Source organism: Oncorhynchus mykiss, chromosome 16 (genome assembly GCF_013265735.2).
Source record: "Oncorhynchus mykiss isolate Arlee chromosome 16, USDA_OmykA_1.1, whole genome shotgun sequence".
Classification (NCBI taxonomy): Eukaryota; Metazoa; Chordata; class Actinopteri; order Salmoniformes; family Salmonidae; genus Oncorhynchus; species Oncorhynchus mykiss.
In genome coordinates this window covers 24,362,594-24,384,742 of record NC_048580.1, presented here as the reverse complement: position 1 = coordinate 24,384,742, position 22,149 = coordinate 24,362,594, and the positions used below count along the sequence as shown (strand labels likewise).

The following is a 22,149-nucleotide window of genomic DNA, read 5'->3' as shown; positions in this document are numbered from 1 at the left end:
TAGTTTTGGCAAGTCGGTTAGGACATCTACTTTGTGCATGAAACAAGTCATTTTTCCAACAATTGTTTATTTTACTTATAATTCACTGTATCACAATTCCAGTGGGTCAGAAAATTACATACGCTAAGTTGACTGAGCCTTTAAACAGCTTGGAAAATTCCAGAAAATGATGTCATGGCTTTAGAACCTTCTGATAGGTTAATTTACATAATTTGAGTCAATTGGAGGTGTACCTGTGGATGTATTCCAAGGCATACCTTCAAAATCAGTGCCTCTTTGCTTGACATCAGGGGAAAATCAAAAGAAATCAGCCAATACCTCAGAAAAAGAATTGTAGACCTCCACAAGTCTGGTTCATCCTTGGGAGCAATTTCCAAAAGCCTGAAGGTACCACGTTCATCTGTACAAACAATAGTACGCAAGTATAAACCCCATGGGACCACGCAGCCGACATACCGCTCAGGAAGGAGACGCGTTCTGTCTCCTAGAGATGAACATACTTTGGGGAGAAAAGTGCAAATCAATAGGACCTTGTGAAGATGCTGGAGGAAACAGGTACAAAAAAAATATATTGAAGCAACATCTCAAGACATCAGTCAGGAACTTAAAGCTTGGTCGCAAATGGGTCAATTTGTGGGCAGAACTGAAAAAGTGTGTGCGAGCAAGGAGGCCTACAAACCTGACTCAATTACACCAGCTCTGTCAGGAGGAATGGGCCAAAATTCTCCCAACTTATTGTGGGAAGCTTGTGGAAGGATACCCGAAACGTTTGACCCAACTTAAACAATTTAAAGGCAATGCTACCAAATAATAATTGAGTGTATGTAAACATTCCCACTGGGAATGTGATGAAAGAAATAAAAGCTGAAAGAAATAATTCTCTCTACTATTATTCTGACATTTCACATTCTTAAAATTAAGTGGTGATCCTAACTAACTTAAGACAGGGAATTTTTACTATAATTAAATGTCAGGAATTGTGAAAAACTGAGTTTAAATGTATTTGGCTAAGGTGTATGTAAACCTCCGACTTCAACTGTAGGTACAGGGAAGCATTTTCAGAATGTACATTACAAGAATCAACTGATGGTGACTTGTGGCTCAGTTGTTAGAGCATGGCGCTTGCACCGCTAAGGTTGTGGGATCAATTCCCATGGGGAGCCAATACAAAAATGTATCCACTCACTACTGTAAGTCGCTCTTGAGCATCTGCTAAATGGCTAAAATGTAAATGTAATGTTGTTACTAGAAAATATCAGTTCTCAAAACTCAACTTTGCCTTGAGAATAGAGTGGAGCATTCCTCATCTAACCTATAACCTGCTCTGTGGTGTGAAAATACTTTCAAGTACTACTTAAGTAGTTTGTTGGGGTATCTGTACTTTACTATTTATATTTTGGGCAAATGTTACTTTTACTTCATTACATTCCTAAAGACAATAATGTACTTTTTACTCCATCAATTTCCCCTGACACCCAAAAGTACTCATTACATTTTGAATGCTTAGCAGGACAGGAACATTTTCCAATTCATGCACATCAAGAAAACATCCCTGGTCATCCCTACTGCCTCTGACCTGGCAGACTCACTAAGCACAAATGTTTTTCTTTGTAAATGATGTGAAGTCAATTAAAAATACAAGAAAATTGTGCAGTCTGGTTTGTTGAATATAAGGAATTTTAAATGATTTAAACTTGTACATTTACTTTTGATACTTAAGTATATTTTAGCAATTACATTGACTTTTTAAATGTAAGTATATTTAAAACCAAATACTTTTAGACTTTTACTCAAGTAGTATTTTACTGGGTGACTTTCGCTTGAGTCATGTTCTACTAAGCAATCTACTTTTACCCAAGTATGACAGGTACTTTGTCCACCACTGAACCTGCCTGTGTAACTACCATGTTAAAACACAGGCATTATAGACACAGGCTTTGTGTTATCACCAAAATAATGTGTTTCACTTCATAAAAACGTTTCCTTATGTAATGAAATAACATTAATAATCTTTTAGAAATTAAGTAAATGATTGTGTCAACAACGGCATTTCCAAGGTGCTACCACGTTGCACCATAACGTTACTTGAAGTTGACAGAATTAATAACGCACCAACCACGACTCAATATTGTATCCGTTCTGACTATTCAGTTTAACAAACTTTTTTTTCCCTGAGAGAAGGGTAAACTAGTTTTACACGATATCATAACCCTCATGAATGTAAAAGTCGACTTAGATTCATATAGGCGGCTAATCTACCACAGGTAGGCTAGTCTACTCGTCGATGTACTAACGGATGCGCTTTATCTTCATGCACTAAAACAATAGGCAATACGTTAGCAAAAGTATGAAATATATTGTTCGCCTACCTGCTCTGGACTGTTGCAAAATAGCTCCGTGTTCGTTTGTACCGAACATTGCTCTACCGGTTGCGGTTTGAAGTGCGCCGCTGTGTCTCACGAGAGCGCCAAGAAAGCCACGCTAATGGGCGCGCGCTGCTGCACGGGTTAGCCTGGTCTCATAGACGAGACTTAACAAGGCTGAACCGGTGCACGCACGATACAATTCCATCTATTCAACTATAAGGGGTGGGGGGGGACAATTTATTTTTCTCAGAGCCCATGTAGGTCACACATGGCATGTGTATGTTGTTGATCATTTTAAAATGTATATTACAACTCTGTTAGCCTACTCTTAAAATTAGTAACATGTATTTGTGGACAGCTTATACAGGACAGGTGCTCCATATCTATTTGGAGGCTCATTATTTCAAGATCTACAAGATCAAGAAATACCAATGTTTCGATTTCAATACTCAACTTCAAAACACATTATGACATTAAATAAACATCTGAGTCTCCATCTCAGTTCGGTCAAAGGAAAAACTCTGTTTATCTGTGGTCATTTTCATCCCACACAAAAGTAAGGCGGCCAATTGAAGGAAAAATGAGTTAAATAATTACAGGCATAGCTAACACTGTCTGTCAATATTTACTTCAACTATTGACCCCTCACCAATAACAGTCACTTTGTGAAGATATATGTGCTGGCGGGTCAAGGGAAAATGTTGACCATGTTGTATCACTCCAACACTCCTCTGCCTTGTAGGCCTCATTCAAATTGTTGGGCCACGTTCAAAAGCGGATGCCTGTGGGTGACTTTGCCACAGATATATGCTTGTGTGAGCTCTGCCCAGTGTGCTGTGGCATGTGTGTGTGAGACAGCTGTCAGCCGGACAGTGATTGATGTGCTGTGGAAACATACTTGGAGTCTTAGCTATGTCCTTCCCCTGGAAGTCCTTTGGCACCCGGCTTGACCAACGACAAGGCTCCCTAAAAATAAAAGCTGAGTGTAGAGCTCACAAACACACACACACACACACACACACACACACACACACACACACACACACACACACAGAGGTGTCATGCACCCCAAAAATATGAGGGGGCAAAGAGTACAAGATGATGGCTGGGGGTGGTCTGGAGGGGGGCTAGGCATTTTTGAAACACCTGGAACAACTTTTTCCTGCAATCTAGAGCCATAATCATTATGCTTACATCTATGTCAAAAATATGTTTATTTTTCTGCATTTATAAGCATACATCTTGAGTTGTCTGTTTCCTCCTGACTGGTGGTTTATTTTTTTAAATGTGAGTCTTATTCAGTACATTTAGTAATTGCTTGCTTTTCTAAAGTGTACCAACCTTGCCAGCAGGCATGCCAGCTAACATACACAAGCAAGCTACTCTAACTTTATTGATAAACTGAAATGGCTTCTTGGTAGCTAGGTGTGTGTGGGGTTGGGAGATTGGGAACCTAGCTAAAGCCAATTTCAGAAAATTGCTAGCTAGTTAGTAATATTTCAGAGAAACAACAACAAAAATGAACATATCTTTTTTTTTATATACAATGTGTAAATATATATATATTTTTTTTAATAGGAGACATCTGAGGGGGCACGTGCCGGACTGATTTTTTTAATGATATCTTTCACAAACAGATGCATATCTGACAGACAGACAGACGGACGGACTAATTTATTTTATGATATCTTTGACAAACAGATGCATATCTGACAGACTGACTGACAGACGGACGGACGGACGGACGGACTGACAGACAGACAGACAGACAGACAGACAGACAACATTGCTCATCAGAAGCTACCACACAAAATAACAACTCTATTCAATCTGTATTGCTGAAGCCCAACAAAAAAATCCTAAAATAACACTTTCACTATCACCTTTGAGCTAAAAATATCTATTGAAATATTTAAGTAAATGTCGTCAAGCCCGATTTTGTTCCATTACCCACAGCCAAAGATAATAACATTTTGTATTCATCCAATGTCTGTCATGTTTCTGGAAGACGTGATGAGATCGTCACTGCTCACGCTGCTTCCAATGCACAGCCATTATCGGCTCTGTAAAGCAGAAGGCAACCACCACGAAAGGACGTTTGCAAACGTGAGTAGATTACGTTGAAAAAAACAGTCAGCAATTTTGGACGCTGTCTCCAGTTCATATGTAGAACATTGCCTTTAAATTTCAATCACGCTATATATACGATATATATTATACATACACAAACACTGAACGAAGATATAACTCAACATGTAAAGTGTTGGTCCCATGTTTCATGCACAAAAAGCTTATTTCTCTCAAATGTTGTGTCCAAATTTGTTTGCATCCCTGTTAGTGAGCATTTCTCATTTTCCAAGATAATCCATCCACCTGACAGGTGTGGCATATCAAGAAGCTGATTAAACAGCATGATCATTACACGGGATCACCTTGTTCTGGGGACATTAAAAGGCCACTCTAAAATGTGCAGTTTTGTCACACAACACAGTGCCGCAGATATATCAAGTTTTGAGGGAAAGTGCAATTGTCATGCTGACTGAAGGAATGTCCACCAGAGCTGTTTCCAGAGAATGGAATGTTAATTTCTCTACTATAAGCCTCTTCCAACATCATTTTAGGGAATTTGGCAGTACGTCCCACTGGCATCACAACCGTAGACCATGCATACGTGGTTGTGTATGTGAGAGGTTTGCTGATATCAACGTTGTGAACAGAGTGACAGTGGGGTTATGGTAAGGGCAGGCATAAGCTACGGACAATGAACACACTTGCATTTTGTCAATGGAAATTTGAATGCACAAAGATACCATGACGAGATCCTGAGGCCCATTGTCGTACCATTCATTCGCCGCCATCATCTCATGTTTCAGCATGATAATGCACGGCCCCATGTCGCAAGGATCTATACACAACTCCTGGATGCTGAAAATGTCCCGGTTCTTCCATGGCATGCATACATACCAGACATGTCACCCATTGAGCATGTTTGGGATGCTCTGGATCGACGTGTACGACAGCTGTTCCAGTTCCAGACAATATCCAGCAACTTCACACAGACATTGAAGAGGAGTGGGACAGGCCACAATCAACAGCCTGATCAACTCTGTGCCAAATCAAATCAAATAAAGCAGGTGTTATTGTGAGTAGCGTAATGCTTGTGCTTCTAGTTCTGACAGTGCAGCAATATCTTTCATGTAATCTAACAATTCAACAACAACTACCTAATACACACAAATCTAAATAAGAATATATACATATGTGTTGTTGCAATAGTAATCCTACTCTCATATGGATGAGCAATGACAGAGCGGCATAGGCAAGATGCAATAGATGGTATAAAATACAGTATATACATATGAGATTAGTAATGCAAGATATGTAAACATTATTGAAGTGGCATTGTTAAAGTGACTAGTGATCCATTCATTAAAGTGGCCAATGATTTAAAGTCTGTATGTAGACAGCAGCCTCTCTGTGTTAGTGATGGCTGTTTAACAGTCTGATGGCCTTGAGATAGAAGCTGTTTTCAGTCTCTTGGGCCCAGTTTTGATGCACCTGTACTGACCTCGCTTTCTGAATGGTAAAGGGGTGAACAGGAAGTGGCTCGGGTGGATGTTGTCCTTGATGATCTTTTTGGCCTTCCTGTGACATCGGGTGCTGTAGGTGTGCTGGAGGGCAGGCAGTTTGCCCCCGGTGATGCGTTGTGCAGACCGCACCACCCACTGGAGAGCCTTGCGGTTGTGGGCGGTGCAGTTGCCAAACCAGGCGGTGAAACAGCCCAACAGGATGCTCTCAATTGAGCATCTGTAAAACTTGTGAAGGTTTTAGGTGACAAGCCAAATTTCTTCAGCCTCCGGAGGTTGAAGAGGCGCTGTTGCACCTTCTCCTCCACACTGACTATCTGGATGGATCATTTTAGTTTGTCCATGATGTGTACGCAGAGGAACTTAAAACTGTCCACCTTCTCCACTGCTGTCTCATCGATGTGGATGCCTGTTTGGCCCTGTCCCGGGGTATCATCGGATGGGGCCACAGTGTCTCCTGACCCCTCCTGTCTCAGCCTCCAGTATTTATGCTGCAGTAGTTTATGTGTCGGGGGCTAGGGTCAGTCTGTTATATCTGGAGTTTTTCTCCTGTCTTATCCGGTGTGAATTGAAGTGTGCTATCTCTAATTCTCTCTTTCTTTCTTTCTCTCCTAGGACCATGCCTCAGGACTACCTGGCATGATGACTCCTTGCTGTCCCCAGTCCACCTGGTCGTGCTGCTGCTCCAATTTCAACTGTTCTGCCTGCGGCTATGGAACCTTTCCCAGACCTGCTGTTTTCAACTCTGTTTTCAGCAGGAGCGGTAGAGACACTCTCAATGATCGGCTATGAAAAGCCAACTGACATTTCCTCCTGAGGTGCTGACTTGTTGCACCCTCGACAACTACTGTGATTATTATTATTTGACCATGCTGGTCATTTATAAACATTTGAACATCTTGGCCATGTTCTGTTATAATCTCCACCCGGAACAGCCAGAAGAGGACATAGCCTGGTTCGTCTCTAGGTTTCTTCCTAGGTTTTGGCCTTTCTAGGGAGTTTATCCTAGCGACCGTGCTTCTACACCTGCATTGCTTGCTGTTTGGGGTTTTAGGCGGGGTTTCTGTACAGCACTTTGATATATCAGCTGATGTAAGAAGGGCTATATAAATACATTTGATTTGATGGGGGTGCTCCCTCTGCTGTTTCCTGAAGTCCACAATCATCGCATTTGTTTTGTTGATGTTGAGTGAGAGGTTGTTATCCTGACACAACACTCCGAGTGCCCTCACCTCCTCCCTGTAGGCTATCTCGTCATTGTTGGTAATCAAGCCAACTACTGTTGTGTCGTCTGCAAATTTGACGATTGAGTTGGAGGCGGGCATGGCCACGCAGTCATGGGTGAACAGGGAGTACAGGAGAGGGCTGAGCACGCATCCTTGTGGTGTCACGCTTGACTAGGTGTGTGAAGAAGGAATCAGGCGCAGAGAGTTCCACAGGGAAAAAGTGCACTTTAATCCGGCACAAACAAACAAGCCCACAACACAGGGAGCGGAAATATATGGACCACCCAAAACACAGGGTACCAGGTCCAGAACACGAACACACCTAACTAACGCACACACGTAACACAAAATTAATCCCTCACAAAACAAGGGCGGGTAAATTTACTTTAAATAAGGAAGCCCATCAAGCACATACAAATGGACACAGGTGCAACTAATAAGACAAAACAAACAGACAACGAAAAAGGGATCGGTAGCGGCTAGTAGGTCGGTGACGACGACCGCCGAGCACCGCCCGAACAGGCAGGGGAGCCAACTTCGGCGGAAGTCGTGACATGTGGGGCCCCAGTGTTGAGGATCAGCGAAGTGGAGATGTTGTTTCCTACCTTCATCACCTGGGGGCGGCCCATCAGGAAGTCCAGGACTCAATTGCACAGGGCGGAGTTGAGACCCAGGGCCTCAAGCTTAATGATGAGCTTGGAGGGTACTATGGTGTTGAATGCTGAGCTATAGTCAATGAACATCATTCTTACATAGGTATTCCTCTTGTCCAGATGGGATAGGGCAGAGTGCAGTGTGAATTGGGTCTAGGGGTCTAGGGTGGGTCTAGGGTGACAGGTAAGGTGGAGGTGATATTATCCTTGACTAGCCTCTCAAGGCACTTCATGATGACAGAAGTGAGTGCTACGGGGCGATAGTCATTTAGTTCAGTTACCTTTGCCTTCTTGGGTACAGGAACAATGGTGCCCATCTTGAAGCATGTGGGGACAGCAAACTGGGATAGGGAGAGATTGAATATGTCCGTAAACACACCAGACAGCTGGTCTGCGCATGCTCTGAGGACTGGCTAGGGATGCCGTCTGGTCCGGCAGCCTTGCGAAGGTTAACACGTTTAAATGTCTTACTCATGTCACCCACGGAGAAGGAGAGCCCACAGTCCTCGGCTCAAAGCGGGCAAAAAGGTGTTTAGTTTGTCTGGAAGCAAGACGTCGGTGGTTTTTCTTTAGTAGTCTGTGATTGTCTGTAGACCCTGCCAAATACTTCTCGTATCTGAGCCATTGAAATAAGACCCCACTTTGTCTCTATACAGACATTTTGCTTCTTTGATTGCTTGATTTGATTTGATTGTCTTGCTGTATCCGGTGGGGATCAAAAACTGAACTCCCTCCTGTTATCTCTGGTACCGTCCCCAACTATATGGGAGTCCTTTCATCCCCCAGTCTCTCTGCTGTGTGCTGCCCTTCTGGCACCTTTATGGGACTTGTACAGCTGGTGAGCAATCAGCCCTTGATTATACTCACCAATCTCCATTCAGCCCCGTGCCCGTCTAGACCTGGCACGTCCAGCAGATGGAGCCATCTGCTCGTGATGTATGGTGGCTGACCTGCCATACATCACAAGTTACAGTAGGGTACAACATCTCCAATGCACTTCCTTATAATCTCACTCCCTGAATCAGCGTATACAACAATATTTCTCTCTGAGGCTACCCGGAACATGTCCCAGTCCGCGTGATCAAAACAATCTTTAAGCGTGGTTTCCGATTGATCAGACCAGCGTTGAATAGTCCTTAGCACGGGTACATCCTGTTTGAGTTTCTGCCTATAGGAAGGGAGGAGCAAAATGGAATCGTGGTCAGATTTGCCGAAAGGGGGGCAGGGGAGGGCCTTGTATGCATTGCGGAAGTTAGAAGTGTTTAACCAGCACGAGTGCTACAGTCAATATGCTGATAGAATTTAGGTAGTGTTATATCATAGTTTTGATGTCTTCACTATTATTCTACAATGTAGAACATAGTAAAATAAAGAAAATCCCTTGAATGAGTAGGTGTGTCCAAACTTTAGACTGGTACTGTGTATATACACTACCTTTCAGAAGTTTGGGGTCACTTAGAAATGTCCTTGTTTTTGAAAGAAAAGCACATTTTTTGTCTATTAAAATAACATCAAATTGATCAGAAATACAGTGTAGACATTGTTAATGTTGTAAATGTTTTAATGCTTCCTTAATTAGAACAACAGTTTTCAGCTGTGCTAACATAATTGCAAAAGGGTTTTCTAATGATCAAATAGCCTTTTAAAATGATAAACTTGGATTAGCTAACACAACGTGCCATTGGAACACAGGAATGATGGTTGCTGATAATGGGCCTCAGTACGCCTACGTAGATATTCCATTAAAAATAATCAGTTTCCAGCTACAATAGTCATTTACAACATTAACAATGTCTAAACTGTATTTCTGATCAATTTGATGTTATTTTAATGGACAAAAAATTTGCTTTTCTTTGAAAAACAAGGACATTTCTAAGTGACCCCAAACTTTTGAACGGTAGTGTATATATAAATAAGTGTGTGTGTGTGTGTGTGTGTGTGTGTGTGTGTGTGTGTGTGTGTGTGTGTGTGTGTGTGTGTGTGTGTGTGTGTGTGTGTGTGTGTGTGTATAAAGTACACTCATACTCAGGGAAACAGACTTGTTTACTTTTCTCAACTGAATTCACCCATGAGATATAACCCTGGGAGTATTGCTGGGAGAGTAAAGCCTCTAATTTAGAGTCTGCTGGATTCTAGTTCAATCAACAACATGGTTTGTGTGCATCAAAGAGACGGTCTGCCTTGCGCATGGTCATTATCTTGAGTGTTTTCATTAAGGGGCCATGTTCCTTCTCCGTCATATTTCGCCAAAGGCTTATCTTGATCACAAGCTGGCTGCACCCCCACCCCCTTACATCCCAATTTACCTGGTTGCCACAGTAACAGCCTTTGCGGTGTGGACTGTGCAGGCTGATCCCATCCATCACTGCCTTCAAAGTTCACCTGGAAATTCAACACTGAATGTTGAATGTTTGCCATGTTTGAAATGTAATAACACTGGGCCATAAATACATACATATTATGTAACTTATAAAGGATTTATATAGCATACATAACGGCTTAATAAGCACTACATCAATGCTTCACAAATCATCTATAAGCATATGTCATGCGCTATAAATGGTGTATAAAGGGTGACATAACCATTCCCACTGTAGTGTGAACTACCAAATGTTACATTCTGCTCTGATTATGTCTATAGAGTATGACATACACTTATAGATGATTTGTGAAGTATTTATGTAGCGCTTATAAAGCCTTTATGTATGCTATATAAAGCCTTTATAAGTTGCACTTAGTTTAAAGTGGTGCCAAAAAATGTATACACAAATCCATTCAAGATTTAACACATTTGTCCTACACCTGACCTCAGAAATAGTTTCTTTACCTGCTCAAACTGCGAAAATTAGTGAATGCAGAAATGCTTGTCAAAATAAATTGGTTATAGGGGCTACGAACAATTTACATACGAATTGGTGGTGCTCATGACTGATACATGAGGTCCACTGTGTACAATTGAATGCTTTGAAGCACTAGGTTGTCTGTTTGTTGTCTGTTTTCAAACTTGGTGGATAAGGACTGTGCACTGTCAGATGCCCATAGGGGAGGTGCATGCATGGTATTCTTACCAACATTCTGCTGTCAATATGAGCCAGCAGCAAATGTCCTCAATGGGAACACCTTCCACTATGCATGCCTTGAAGTAGTTTTTGCAAGTTATTCTGTGTGGGGATATGGAGATAAGAGGTACATTGGTGAACAGGAGAGTATGATGAGAGTATGCCAGTATACAGTAAAGATTGAGTGCATAAATGGAAATAGCATTAATTGGATCACATTTGTGATATGTTGAAAGCTTTAAAATCAGTCATCATTATTTTCCTCAAACCCATTTCCCTGTAAAAAAAAATATGGATAGATCAAATCTTTTCCCGCACTTGGTTTAGAGGGTGATGGAGTACACCAACGAAAATAACATTCTAGTTCTCTAAATCTGCAATAAAGCCCTGTTGTTGTGGGGGGGGGGGGGGGGGGGGGGGGGTATAATTGAAGCTAAAAGTACAGCCTATATTGTAGGTGGCCTACATTTATTTTCAGGGCACAATCTTCTATCTATTTTCCAAGGACAGTCAGACTCATTGCTCATCAGGCCTCCCCTACCACTGTAATTCACAGCTGCAGTATGAAATGGGTTCCTTTTCTGAAATGGGTTCCTTTTCTAATGTGTCTCGATTGACAGCACACCAAATGAGAAATCATTTACTAGGGGCACGGCCTTTGACAGTGCTGCTGTGTGTGTCTGTGTGTGTGTCTGTGTGTGTGTCTGTTGCACCCCAATCAGAAAAATGGTCAGACAATTTACAAGACATGTGCCACCCTTTCTCATTTAAAATCTTGAGAGTATTTGTTGTACCTTGTTGTTAAACACACACCTTATAATAATCCCTATGCTTTTCTCCCAAAGTGGTTGTCTACCTGTCTGTGCTGCTGACCCTGTCTGCGTCCCAAATGGCACCCTATTCCTTACACGGTGCACAACTTTTGACCAGCCTCCCTATGGGGTCCTGGCTGAAAGTAGTGAACTATATAGGGAATAAGGTCCCATTTGGGACGCACGCCCGTCTCTGCTTAATAGTGGTGCTAAACCATAGCTCTACGCTTATGTGAAACAATGCACAAATGATACACACTGTGACAACTGATGGCACATTTCCCCATAAATAACAGATTAACCATACACACATATCAATCACAAGTATAAACACTTACAAGCCTTGACTAAGAAATAGTTATAAACATATCATACATTTCTAGTAAATGTGTTATTCATGTTGAGAACAAAACAACAGTAGAAGAGTAGTCTTCTATAAATGGGATGTTTGATTTGGTTACTGGGTACACACTGTCATTAGTCCACAATGGCAATCCCATTTACAGTCCCCTTACAGTACCAACTATGTGTGTATGAAAATCTGTGTGAAAAACCATGCATTTCTTAAGTTAATCGACCTCCAATCTGAACCAGGTGGTTCTATTAAAAGGCCAGTGTTCATCGAAACCCACTGCATTAGGGCGTACTGCATTATCCTTGCGACACTTTACCTAAAAAAAAAAAGCTCAGTAGAATAACCAGGGGAACAAAACGGAATTGCTTCCTTACTGTGAATCGGCAGGTCACCTGCAAGACACTGGTTGTGTCCCATATGACACCCTATTCCCTATATAGTGCAATACTTTTGTTTTTAAAACCTGTCTGCAACACTGCCATCCCAGATTATGGGTTGAGAATCTTGACCATTTATAGTTTGGTGACATAATCAAATGTTTGTCTTTTTATATATTTTTATTTCTCATTCATTGAGTGAGTCTCGTTTAGTGTATGAGTTCAATTGTGCCATTTTACTCAAGGGAAAAAATGGCAAAACAAAAGCCAAATGTAATAGGATATTGACAGTATTCTAAAGAATATCTAGGCCTACTGGTGCCATCTACTGGTCAAATAGGTTACATTTATGGACATGATAACAATTAGGCCTAATGTTCAAGAAGGCTATAATTTGAGATACATGCATCATCTTGGGTGCCAATTATTTTATGACGTCAACACGCGGAGTAATAACATTATCATAGAACGCAAGATACAAGAGCAGAGTCATTCTAATATCTAGACTACGTGCAGCAATTTCAGAGCAATTATTGATAAATTCAGTGACTTTGCCGGATATATGATCATATAGTATTTGGTTTTTTTAAGCTCCAGGTCTCTCCCGAACTCGCTGCCTCTGTGAATACCCACATGGGCAACTGGAGCCCCAGGGAGGCGAGAACCGCTGGGCCCGCAATGCCTGCACTTGTCCCGCAAGAGCAGCAAAAGATCCCTTCCAAGTGGACTGTGGCCAAGGAAGAGATCATGCTCATGCTGGAGGAGGGCCTGGGTCCCCTGCAGAGAGACCTGGCCCAAGGCATGCAGGAGATGGCCACCAGCCTGAACAGGAGCCTCACCCTGAGAGAGCAGAGCGGGCAGAGGGACTACAGGCTGAAGCAGGAGTGGAAGCAAACCAGAACCTCTGACACTGACCTGTGCATAACAACGTAGATGGAGAGGATGGAAACCATGGAGTTGGAAATGCACAATGTTATCATGTATGTCAAAGGCTGTGCTTACACAGGCAGCCCAATTCTGATATTTTCTTCCCACAAATTGGTATTTTGACCAATCAGATCAGCTCTGAAAATATCAGATGTGAAAAGATCTGATGTGATTGGTCAGAATATGTAAGTTGAAAACATGGTAGGCCTATGTTAAAAGCATTGTTTGTATGTGTGTGTGGGTGTGGTTGTCCCTAACTTTGCCAACAGACAAAGAGCTGTGAATGGATCAGTGGTTCACCAATCAGGGGCTGGTTGCACCAGTTGGGGGGGGGGGGGGGGGGGGGGGGTTGGGATTTAAATGTTAGGTCGGGCGTAGCTACTACATATGACTATGATCAGAATTTACATCTGTTGTTGCACCAACCAAAAGTAAGACTAGTCGTAGCTATGTCTGGCGAAGGCAATGTGCGCCCATGAGATTTGATGCTTCATTACGATGGTTGATATGTGTCACGAACTGGCTCGAAGTTTGTAACAAAAAGGGAGACAACGTGGAGATAAGGAATAACAAAATATATTTATTAACTAAAGTAAACCAAGTACAATTAACAATGGTGTGTGTGTAGTCGGTAATCAGTAGTGTTAGTGAGTGTTTGCGTGCATAAATGTGATAATGAGGGGTGTTGAAAAGTACCAAAGTAAACAACCAAAACGGCCACAAAAATTCCACAACCAAAATCTATCAGTGTCTGCATGGAGTCTCCCCCAAAGAATGGTGAAGAGGTGTATTTATCCCGGGACACACCCGAGCCCAGGTGTGTCCCATTTCGCTGACGACCCTCCCGGCTCCGCCCACCGACATCCTATTAAGGAAAACAAGAGCAAAGAGAATGACGAATTCTGACAGAGTGGGAGGGTTGTCATGGCAGTTGTAAACATTGTGACGCATGTAGCTTCGCCCATCACATCCCAAAGCCCACCACTATGCATGAACGTTTTCTTAACCACAACTGGATGGTTCAATCAATAATTCATGCGGGAATGAATATCACAAAATTACGTAAATATTCGAATGAAGTAGGCTAATGCCATTGAAGGCATTTATCATATTGTTGCTGCTTACCGAAATTGCCAAAGTAATCCAAACGTTTAAAATACTTTAAAGCAGGAATGGGCAGCTGGCGGACCAATTGTGGACCAATTCAAAAATATATTTCACATTTTTTTGGGGGTGGACACGTTCGGGTCCTAAATTACTGTTGAGAGTTAGAATAATAGAATACATAAGGTGCAATTTAGAAATTTGGTTCTGCATCAGCAGTAACTCAATCAGCTAAACATTTTTTAGATTGGCAAATTAGTCTAGCAGCCATCGGGGTGGGTCTCATTGATCATCAGTTATCAATATTAAAAATGGCAAACATTTACCTTTTATTGCTCTTCACTTGTGTAGTAGCCTAGGCTAAATGTATTAAAACTAAAAAACAAACCTTATTTAAATAAGCATTCTGACCCTTTGCAACGAGACTCGAAATTGAGCTCAGGAGCATCCTGTTTCCATTGATCATCCTTGAGATGTTTCTACAACTTGGAGTCCACTTGTTTTAAATTCAATTGATTGGACATGATTTGGAAAGGCACACACCTGTTTATGTAAGGTCCCACAGTTGACAGTGCATGTCAGAGCAAAAACCAAACCATGAGGTCGAAGGAATTGTCCATAGAGCTCCAAGACAGGATTGTGTCGAGGCACAGATCTGGGGAAGGGTACAAAAACATTTCTGCAGCATTGAATGTCCCCAAGAACACAGTGGCCTCAATCACTCTTAAATGGAAGAAGTTTGGAACCACCTAGACTTTTCATAAAGCTGGCTGCCCTGCTAAACTGAGCAATCGGGGGAGAAGGGCCTTGGTCAGGGAGGTGACCAAGAACCCGATGGCCACTCTGACAGAGTTCCTCTGTGGAGATGGTTGTCCTTCTGGAAGGTTCTCCATCTATGCACACACAATCAGACATATGCACACACAATCAGGCCAGACAGAAGCCAATTCTCAGAAAAAGGCACATAATAGCCCGCTTGGAGTTTGCCAAAAGGCACCCAAGGGAGTCTCAGACCATGAGAAACAAGATTCTCTGGTCTGATGAAACCAAGATTGAACTCTTTGGCCTGAATGCCAAGCGTCTGGTGGAAACCTGGCACCATCCCTAAGGTGAAGCATTGTGGTGGCAGCATCATGCTGTGGGGATATTTTTTAGCGGCAGGGACTGGGAGACTAGTCAGGATTGAGGGAAAGATGAACGGAGCAAAGTACAGAGAGACCCTTGATGAAAACCTTCTCCAGAGCACTCAGGAATTCAGACTGGGGCGAAGGTTCACCTTCCAACAGGACAACAACCCTAAGCACACAACCAAAACAACACAGATGTGGCTTCGGGACAAGTCTCTGAATGTCCTTGAGTGGCCCAGCCAGAACCCGGACTTGAACCCGATCAAACATCTCTGGAGAGACCTGAAAATAGCTGTGCCTGACAGAGCTTGAGAGGATCTGCAGAGAAGAATGGGAGAAACTCCCCAAATACAGGTGTGCCAAGCTTGCATCATCATACCCAAGAAGCCTCAAGGCTGAAATCGCTGCCAAAAGTGCTTCAACAAAGTACTGAGTAAAGGGTCTGAATTCTTATGTAAATGTGATATTTCATGTAAAAATATATTTTTGCATTGTCATTATGGGGTATCAATACACAACATCCCCCTTTACTTGGATATGAACTTCAATGTCAACCTGACTTACACAACAATACTCATTCTTTATCTGTATAGCAACCTTTGTGTTACCAATAAACAACTAAAATAGGTTTAATGTCTTATAATTTCTCTTCTCCTAATGGACTTTCCTTTTTAAGCTTACTTCTAAGCAAAACAGTATAAAAAAATGTTTAAATGTAACAAAACATTCTGCATCTTTTTCACAACATAACTCAAACATTGAGTCTTCGCAATAGTCCTTTGTACTTGTCATTTTTCAGTTTCTTCAGATTTTTCTTTACCGTACAGGATCATTATTTAATGACAAAGTCTGTTAACTTATGTGGCAGTTTAATTTGTCTGTGAGGCCTGACTGGCATGGGTCTCCGTGGTCTTTCTGGTGATCCCTCACAGACAGAGTCCAAACCAGAGACCATGTAATGTCTCAGAGTAGGACTCTGTTCTAGTCTCTTTCAGTTGTGTGGTGTCCTTTGGTTGTGGATCTGGCTCCTCAATTGTATACCTCTTCACGAATGTTGTATTCCTGGAATACCTGGCTCCGGTTGGAGATTGAATAACCACGTTGTTTCCCTCTTTATTGATCGCAGTGTGAGGTATCTCGCTGAAGGTTGTGAACTTGTCCGTTTTGTCCCATTTTAGGAGAACCTGGTCTCCAATGTCCACGTCAGAGTGCCTGTCTCTGCAGAGATCTTAGATTTCCCTTTCTGCTCAGCATCATGGTGATCAATGGACCTGTAGACTGTGATGTACTCGCGTAGCTTCCGCTTTCAGTCCAGGCCCTCAGCTTGTGCAATGCGAATCCGTTTCATGAGGGAAGCATTTTGCCACTCCACTTCACCATTTGCCTATGCCCATTTTGTGTAATTTTTTTTTACATGCTATACCCCATATTCCTGTCAGAAGTTCTGGAACTGGGATGATATGTACCGTGGGTCGCAATCAGATCGAATCTTTAATGGTAGACCATGACGACTAAAAATCTTCACCAGACCATCAATCACCTTTCTGCATTGTTCGATTGTATGACATCATATTCATAATATCTGCTGTAATAGTCTACAACTACTAGTATTGAGTGTCCTGTTGGTAGTGGACCCAATAAGTCCGTGGCGACGTCCTGCCAGGTAGCACTGTGGATCTGGCACATCTGGTCGTCATACAATCTGGCAACCATGGCATGACTTGACATGTCTCTCTGCAGCCTTGTCCATGGCAGGCCACCATACTTTACTCCTGAGATTATGTTTTGTGCCTACAATGCCCAAATGTCCCTCGTGAGCTAAGGCTAGAGCCCTCACATGAAGTGCATGCGGCAAAACAATGCAGGTTCCCCTTAGGAATAATTGTCCAATTACACACAGTTCAATTGCTATAGGTGCATATGCCTGGCATGTCTCAGAACACCCACGCTGAATAGCATTTCTCACCTCTCTTAGCTCTTCATCTGCAGCCGATGCTTCCTCCACTTCCCTTGAGGTCATTGCATTTCGAGTTGCGTTCACAGCCACAAATCTTACATACTCCTCTGCTCCATGTGTGTGTGTGTGTGTGTCTTTCACTGCAGTCCCTCCAATTAGACAAGACAGAGGGTCAGCGATGTCGATTTTCCCTGGTTGATGCTATCGCATGGCTTTGAGCGAGGATTGTAAAATAGCCTCCAACGCGTTATGATCAGGCACTAGACCTTTCACAAGCCCCAACCAAATCAAGGGACTCACACTCAGTTTGTGAATATCTGTGTTCACACTCTGACAGACACGTGCACAGCTCCTAGGCCCTCTGGTCCTGCGTCTGATGTTACTTTTGTATTTGCAAGTACACGAATGTCGCGGCTTCAGCTAGTTTTGCTTTGTCTGAAATGCATTCTATTCCGGTCCAAAGTGGTGTGTCCTTCTTGGTCAACTTCCGCAGAGGTTCCGAGAGTGTAGAGAACCTGGGAATGAACCTACTGCTGTAGCCCACTAACCCTAGAAAGCAACGAACCTCTGATGCAGTCTCAGGCTCCCTTTCAGCTGTGGGCCCAATGCCCTTCTGTGAGAGTAACATGCCCATAAACACCAGTCTGTCCAAAAACTGAGTTGAGAGTCAGCCCACAGTTCTCCAGCCTGTTGAGAGCAGCAGGTAGCCACTGGTCATGGACAATGATGTCATCTGATATGTTCTCCACCCCCTTGATGCCTGCCAGTGCTGTTGTGATTTCCTGTTGATACTACTCACTCGCCGATGAAACTCAAAATATGAGTCTTTTATATCTGTATATCCCATTATGCACTGCAAACTTCATTATGCCTCTTGACTCTAGTTGATGTTAGCTCCATTTAAGATCTAGTTTCTGAACATGACAGACCCATTTATTCCTTGCAAAAGTTAGTCTACTGTAGGAATTATGCACCTGCCACGTATGATTGCTGTGTTCACGTGTCTCATTTCCAGAAACAGTTTTGGCACTACCACTACCAGATTCACCATCCACTCTCTCGATTAAGTCCATGTTTTGTTGTTCCTCAATCTTTTTCCTCTACAGCTTCTCTCAGGTGGAAAGGTACACGCCTAAGGGCCTGCGCTACTGGTGTCCTATTTTATTATGTAGGTTGATCTACTGTTGTTTTACCTTTGTTTTGTTTAAATACCTGTCACTCACTCACTGCTGATATGGTAACACCCACTTTTAGCACACCCAATTTAATGGCAGTGTCTTTCCCTAGAAACGGCTCTCCCCGTTCACATATCACAGTGAATTCAGCCTGTTTCCTGCGCTTGCCTATGTTTATTTGGCGTGTGAAAACCACAGGCGGTTGGTGGCACCTTAATTGGGGAGGACGGGCTCATGGTAATGGCTGGAGTGAAATAGGTGGAATGGTATCAAATACATCATACGCATGATTTGCCGCCATTCCATTCGCTCTGTTCCAGCCACTATTATGAGCCGTTCTCCCCTCAGCGGCTTCCACTGGTGAAAATCCCTTTTTATCTGTCAGTGATGAACGGCACCTGATTTCCTTGGCTTTCAACATGTTCAATGTACTGTCATCTACTATGTTACTCATGGTCCCAGAATCAATTCAGATTTAACTATTGTTTTTAAACATCATCCTCGTCGCCATTGTTCAATCCCACACTTAAACTTTCAGCTAAGTTAGGATATTATACGGAATTTCACCAACCAGACTTATTTTTCTACTGTATTATTGACTGTATGTTTGTTTTATTCCATGTGTAACTCTGTGTTGTTGTATGTGTCGAAATGCTTTGCTTTATCTTGGCCGGGTCGCAATTGTAAATGAGAACTTGTTCTCAACTTGCCTACCTGGTTAAATAAAGGTGAAAAAAATAAGAGGTAAACTTCAACATGTCTTTACTCCATCACTGTCTGTGTAACAAGCCCCGCATGCCTTTACAGAACCTTGCGACATGGAGCCGTACATGACTTCAGGAATGTCCACCAGAACTGTTGTTCATTTCTCTACCAACGTCGTTTTAGAGAATTTGGCAGTATGTCCAACCCGGTGATGTCATATCAGATATCAGTACATCACACAATACATGACACTGGGGACAAAGAAAATGTGCAGTTTTGTCACAGAACCCAATGCCACAGATGTCTCAAGTTGAGGGAGCGTGCAATTGTCATGATGACTTCAGGAATGTCCACCAGAACTGTTGTTCATTTCTCTACCAACGTCGTTTTAGAGAATTTGGCAGTATGTCCAACCCGCGTGTAACCACACCAGCCCATTACCTCCACATCCGGCTTCTTCACCTGCGGTATCAACAGAGGGGAGGGGTGGTGAGGTGCATTTCTGTAATGAAGCCCTTTTGTGAAAAAAAGCTCATTTTGATTGGGTGGTGGGTGGGCCTATGCCCTCCCAGACCCACCCATGACTGGGCCCCTGCCGTTATGTGAAATCTATAGATTATGGCCTAATGAATTTATTTCAATTGACTGATTTCCTTATATGAACTATAACTTAGCAAAATCTTTAAAATTGTTGCATTTATAATTTTGTTCGGTAAAATTAGGTTCTTAAAGTAAAAAATATCCACTATAAATATACTGAACAAAAATATAAAAACACAACATGCAACAATGTCAAAGTTATTGAGTTACAGTCATATGAACTGTAACTCAGCAATAATTTCTTCACAAACCGTCAGAAACCATCTCAGGGAAGTTCATCTGCATGTCCTCATCAGGATCTTGACCTGACTGCAGTTCGGGGTCGTAACCTACTTCAGTGGGGAAATGCTCACCTTCGATGGCCAATGGCACGCTGGAGAAGTGTGCTCTTCACGGATGAATCCTGGTTTCAACTGTACTCGGCAGATGACGTTGCGTAATGTCAGCGATGTGAACAGAGTGCCCAATGGTGGCGGTGGGGATATGGTATGGGCAGGCATAAGCTACAGACAAAACTGCATTTTATCAATGGCAATTTTAATGCTCAGAGATTCAGTGACGAGATCCTGAGGACCATTGTGAGGCCTGTTTTTTTTTAAAGCCCAAAGTTGTGCGATTCATCCGCCACCATCACCTCATCTTTTAGCATGATAATGTACAGCTCCATGTCGCAAGGTTCTGTACATAATTCCTGGAAGCTGTAAATGTACTCAGTTCTTCCATGGCCTGCATACTCAGACATGCCACTGTAACAGTATAACTTTAGACCGTCCGCTCGCCCATACCCAGGCGCGAACCAGGGACCCTCTGCACACATCAACAACAGTCACCCACGAAGAATCGTTACCCATCGCTCCACAAAAGCCGCGGCCCTTGCAGAGCAAGGGGAACCACTACTTCAAGGTCTCAGAGCAAGTGACATCACCGATTGAAACGCTATTTAGCGCGCACCACCGCTAACTAGCTAGCCGTTTCACATCCGTTACACCACCCATTGAGCATGTTTGGGATGCTCTGGATCGACGTGTAAACAGCGTTTTCCAGTTCCCGCCAATATCCAGCCACTTTATATTTTTGTTCATTGTAGATAGAACAGAGGAATGTTTGAAAGGATGCATTCTTACTTTTTTGCAATAATTTTGTTTGTACAAAAGGTTTCATTGATGGCAGGTCTGTGCAAAAGTTGAAGTCGTCAGGATTCAGCACTAGGTGTTAACCCAGTAGAAAAAGGCTTCAAGGAAGGAAAGTAGGGGTTTGCGCAAGACATACTGTAATAGTCCAGTCTTCATGTGATGTAGAAGAGGGGTCAATTTACAAATAGTGTATTTTTTTACCTCAAACTACAAGATAAGTTTATTTGATAACAATATACATGATTTAAATCTCATGTCGGAGGCTGGCTTACCACATGCTGCCCCCCCAACAGAACATTTGTGTTTGATTGGTGGTGAACAAATGATTGTTATACTATTTTAAAACGTTTATTCCCATTAACAAATGTACATTTTGGCCAAGAAAATCTTGCCATGTTTTTAATTTTTTTTTCTCCCCCAGGTCTTACAATGTATTCTTACATTTATCTTACAGATTCAAAAACATGATGCTAAAAATAATTGTCTGGTGTACTAGGTGATAAAATGCACACTGCGTTACGGTTTAATTTGTCACACGTGTCGGAAACCACATTAGGTGTGTCCTATATAATCATCCCCCACTCGTGCCAAAAGAACAGCGGTAATAATAAACAAATGCTAATATTCATTTACAAAATGGACAGATCCGGAGAAAGAGCGTAAGACACATTGTCCCCTTGGAGCATATTTTCCCTCTTTCCAGATGTGGAAGACCAACATGGAAGGAAGAAAATGATTTTAAGAGGAAAAGACTACTTAACCTTTGCGACATGCACCTGCCACCTGGACAAAAAGGCTAATAGCAGTTGGTATGATCCATCGACAAAATGTTTTTTTAAAAGGACAGAAAATGTTAAGACATAATCCAGTTAGTATTAGATTAAAGTGAGAGATTGGGAAGATGGGAGGTACAGCAGAGGGATAGATAGAGGGTAAAAGAGAGAGATAGAGAGTATGTGATAGGGTCGCACTGAAGTTCTCTAGCT

General features: G+C 42.4%; 2 protein-coding genes across 6 annotated transcripts in view; both read right to left on the bottom strand.

Annotated features, from left to right (window-relative positions):
• The window catches only part of LOC110491690 (zinc finger protein 385C), a 138,693-nt gene extending 136,191 nt beyond the window's left edge, over nucleotides 1–2,502 (bottom strand). Inside the window, exon 1 of the mRNA XM_021565326.2 lies at nucleotides 2,370–2,502. Within this exon, the coding sequence (XP_021421001.2) occupies nucleotides 2,370–2,418 (49 nt within the window). The 5' untranslated portion in view covers nucleotides 2,419–2,502. The remainder of the gene's footprint in view (nucleotides 1–2,369) is intronic.
• An 18,849-nt stretch (nucleotides 2,503–21,351) lies between these two features.
• The window catches only part of LOC110491689 (ras-related protein Rab-5C), a 13,383-nt gene continuing 12,585 nt past the window's right edge, over nucleotides 21,352–22,149 (bottom strand). For 3 of the 5 annotated variants that reach the window (XM_021565322.2, XM_021565323.2, XM_021565324.2), the window contains exon 6: nucleotides 21,354–22,149. This exon is cut by the window's right edge and continues 262 nt beyond it. The gene's annotated coding sequence lies outside the window, so the exon portion shown is untranslated. The other 2 variants (XM_036946585.1, XM_036946586.1) reach the window with 1 other exon arrangement.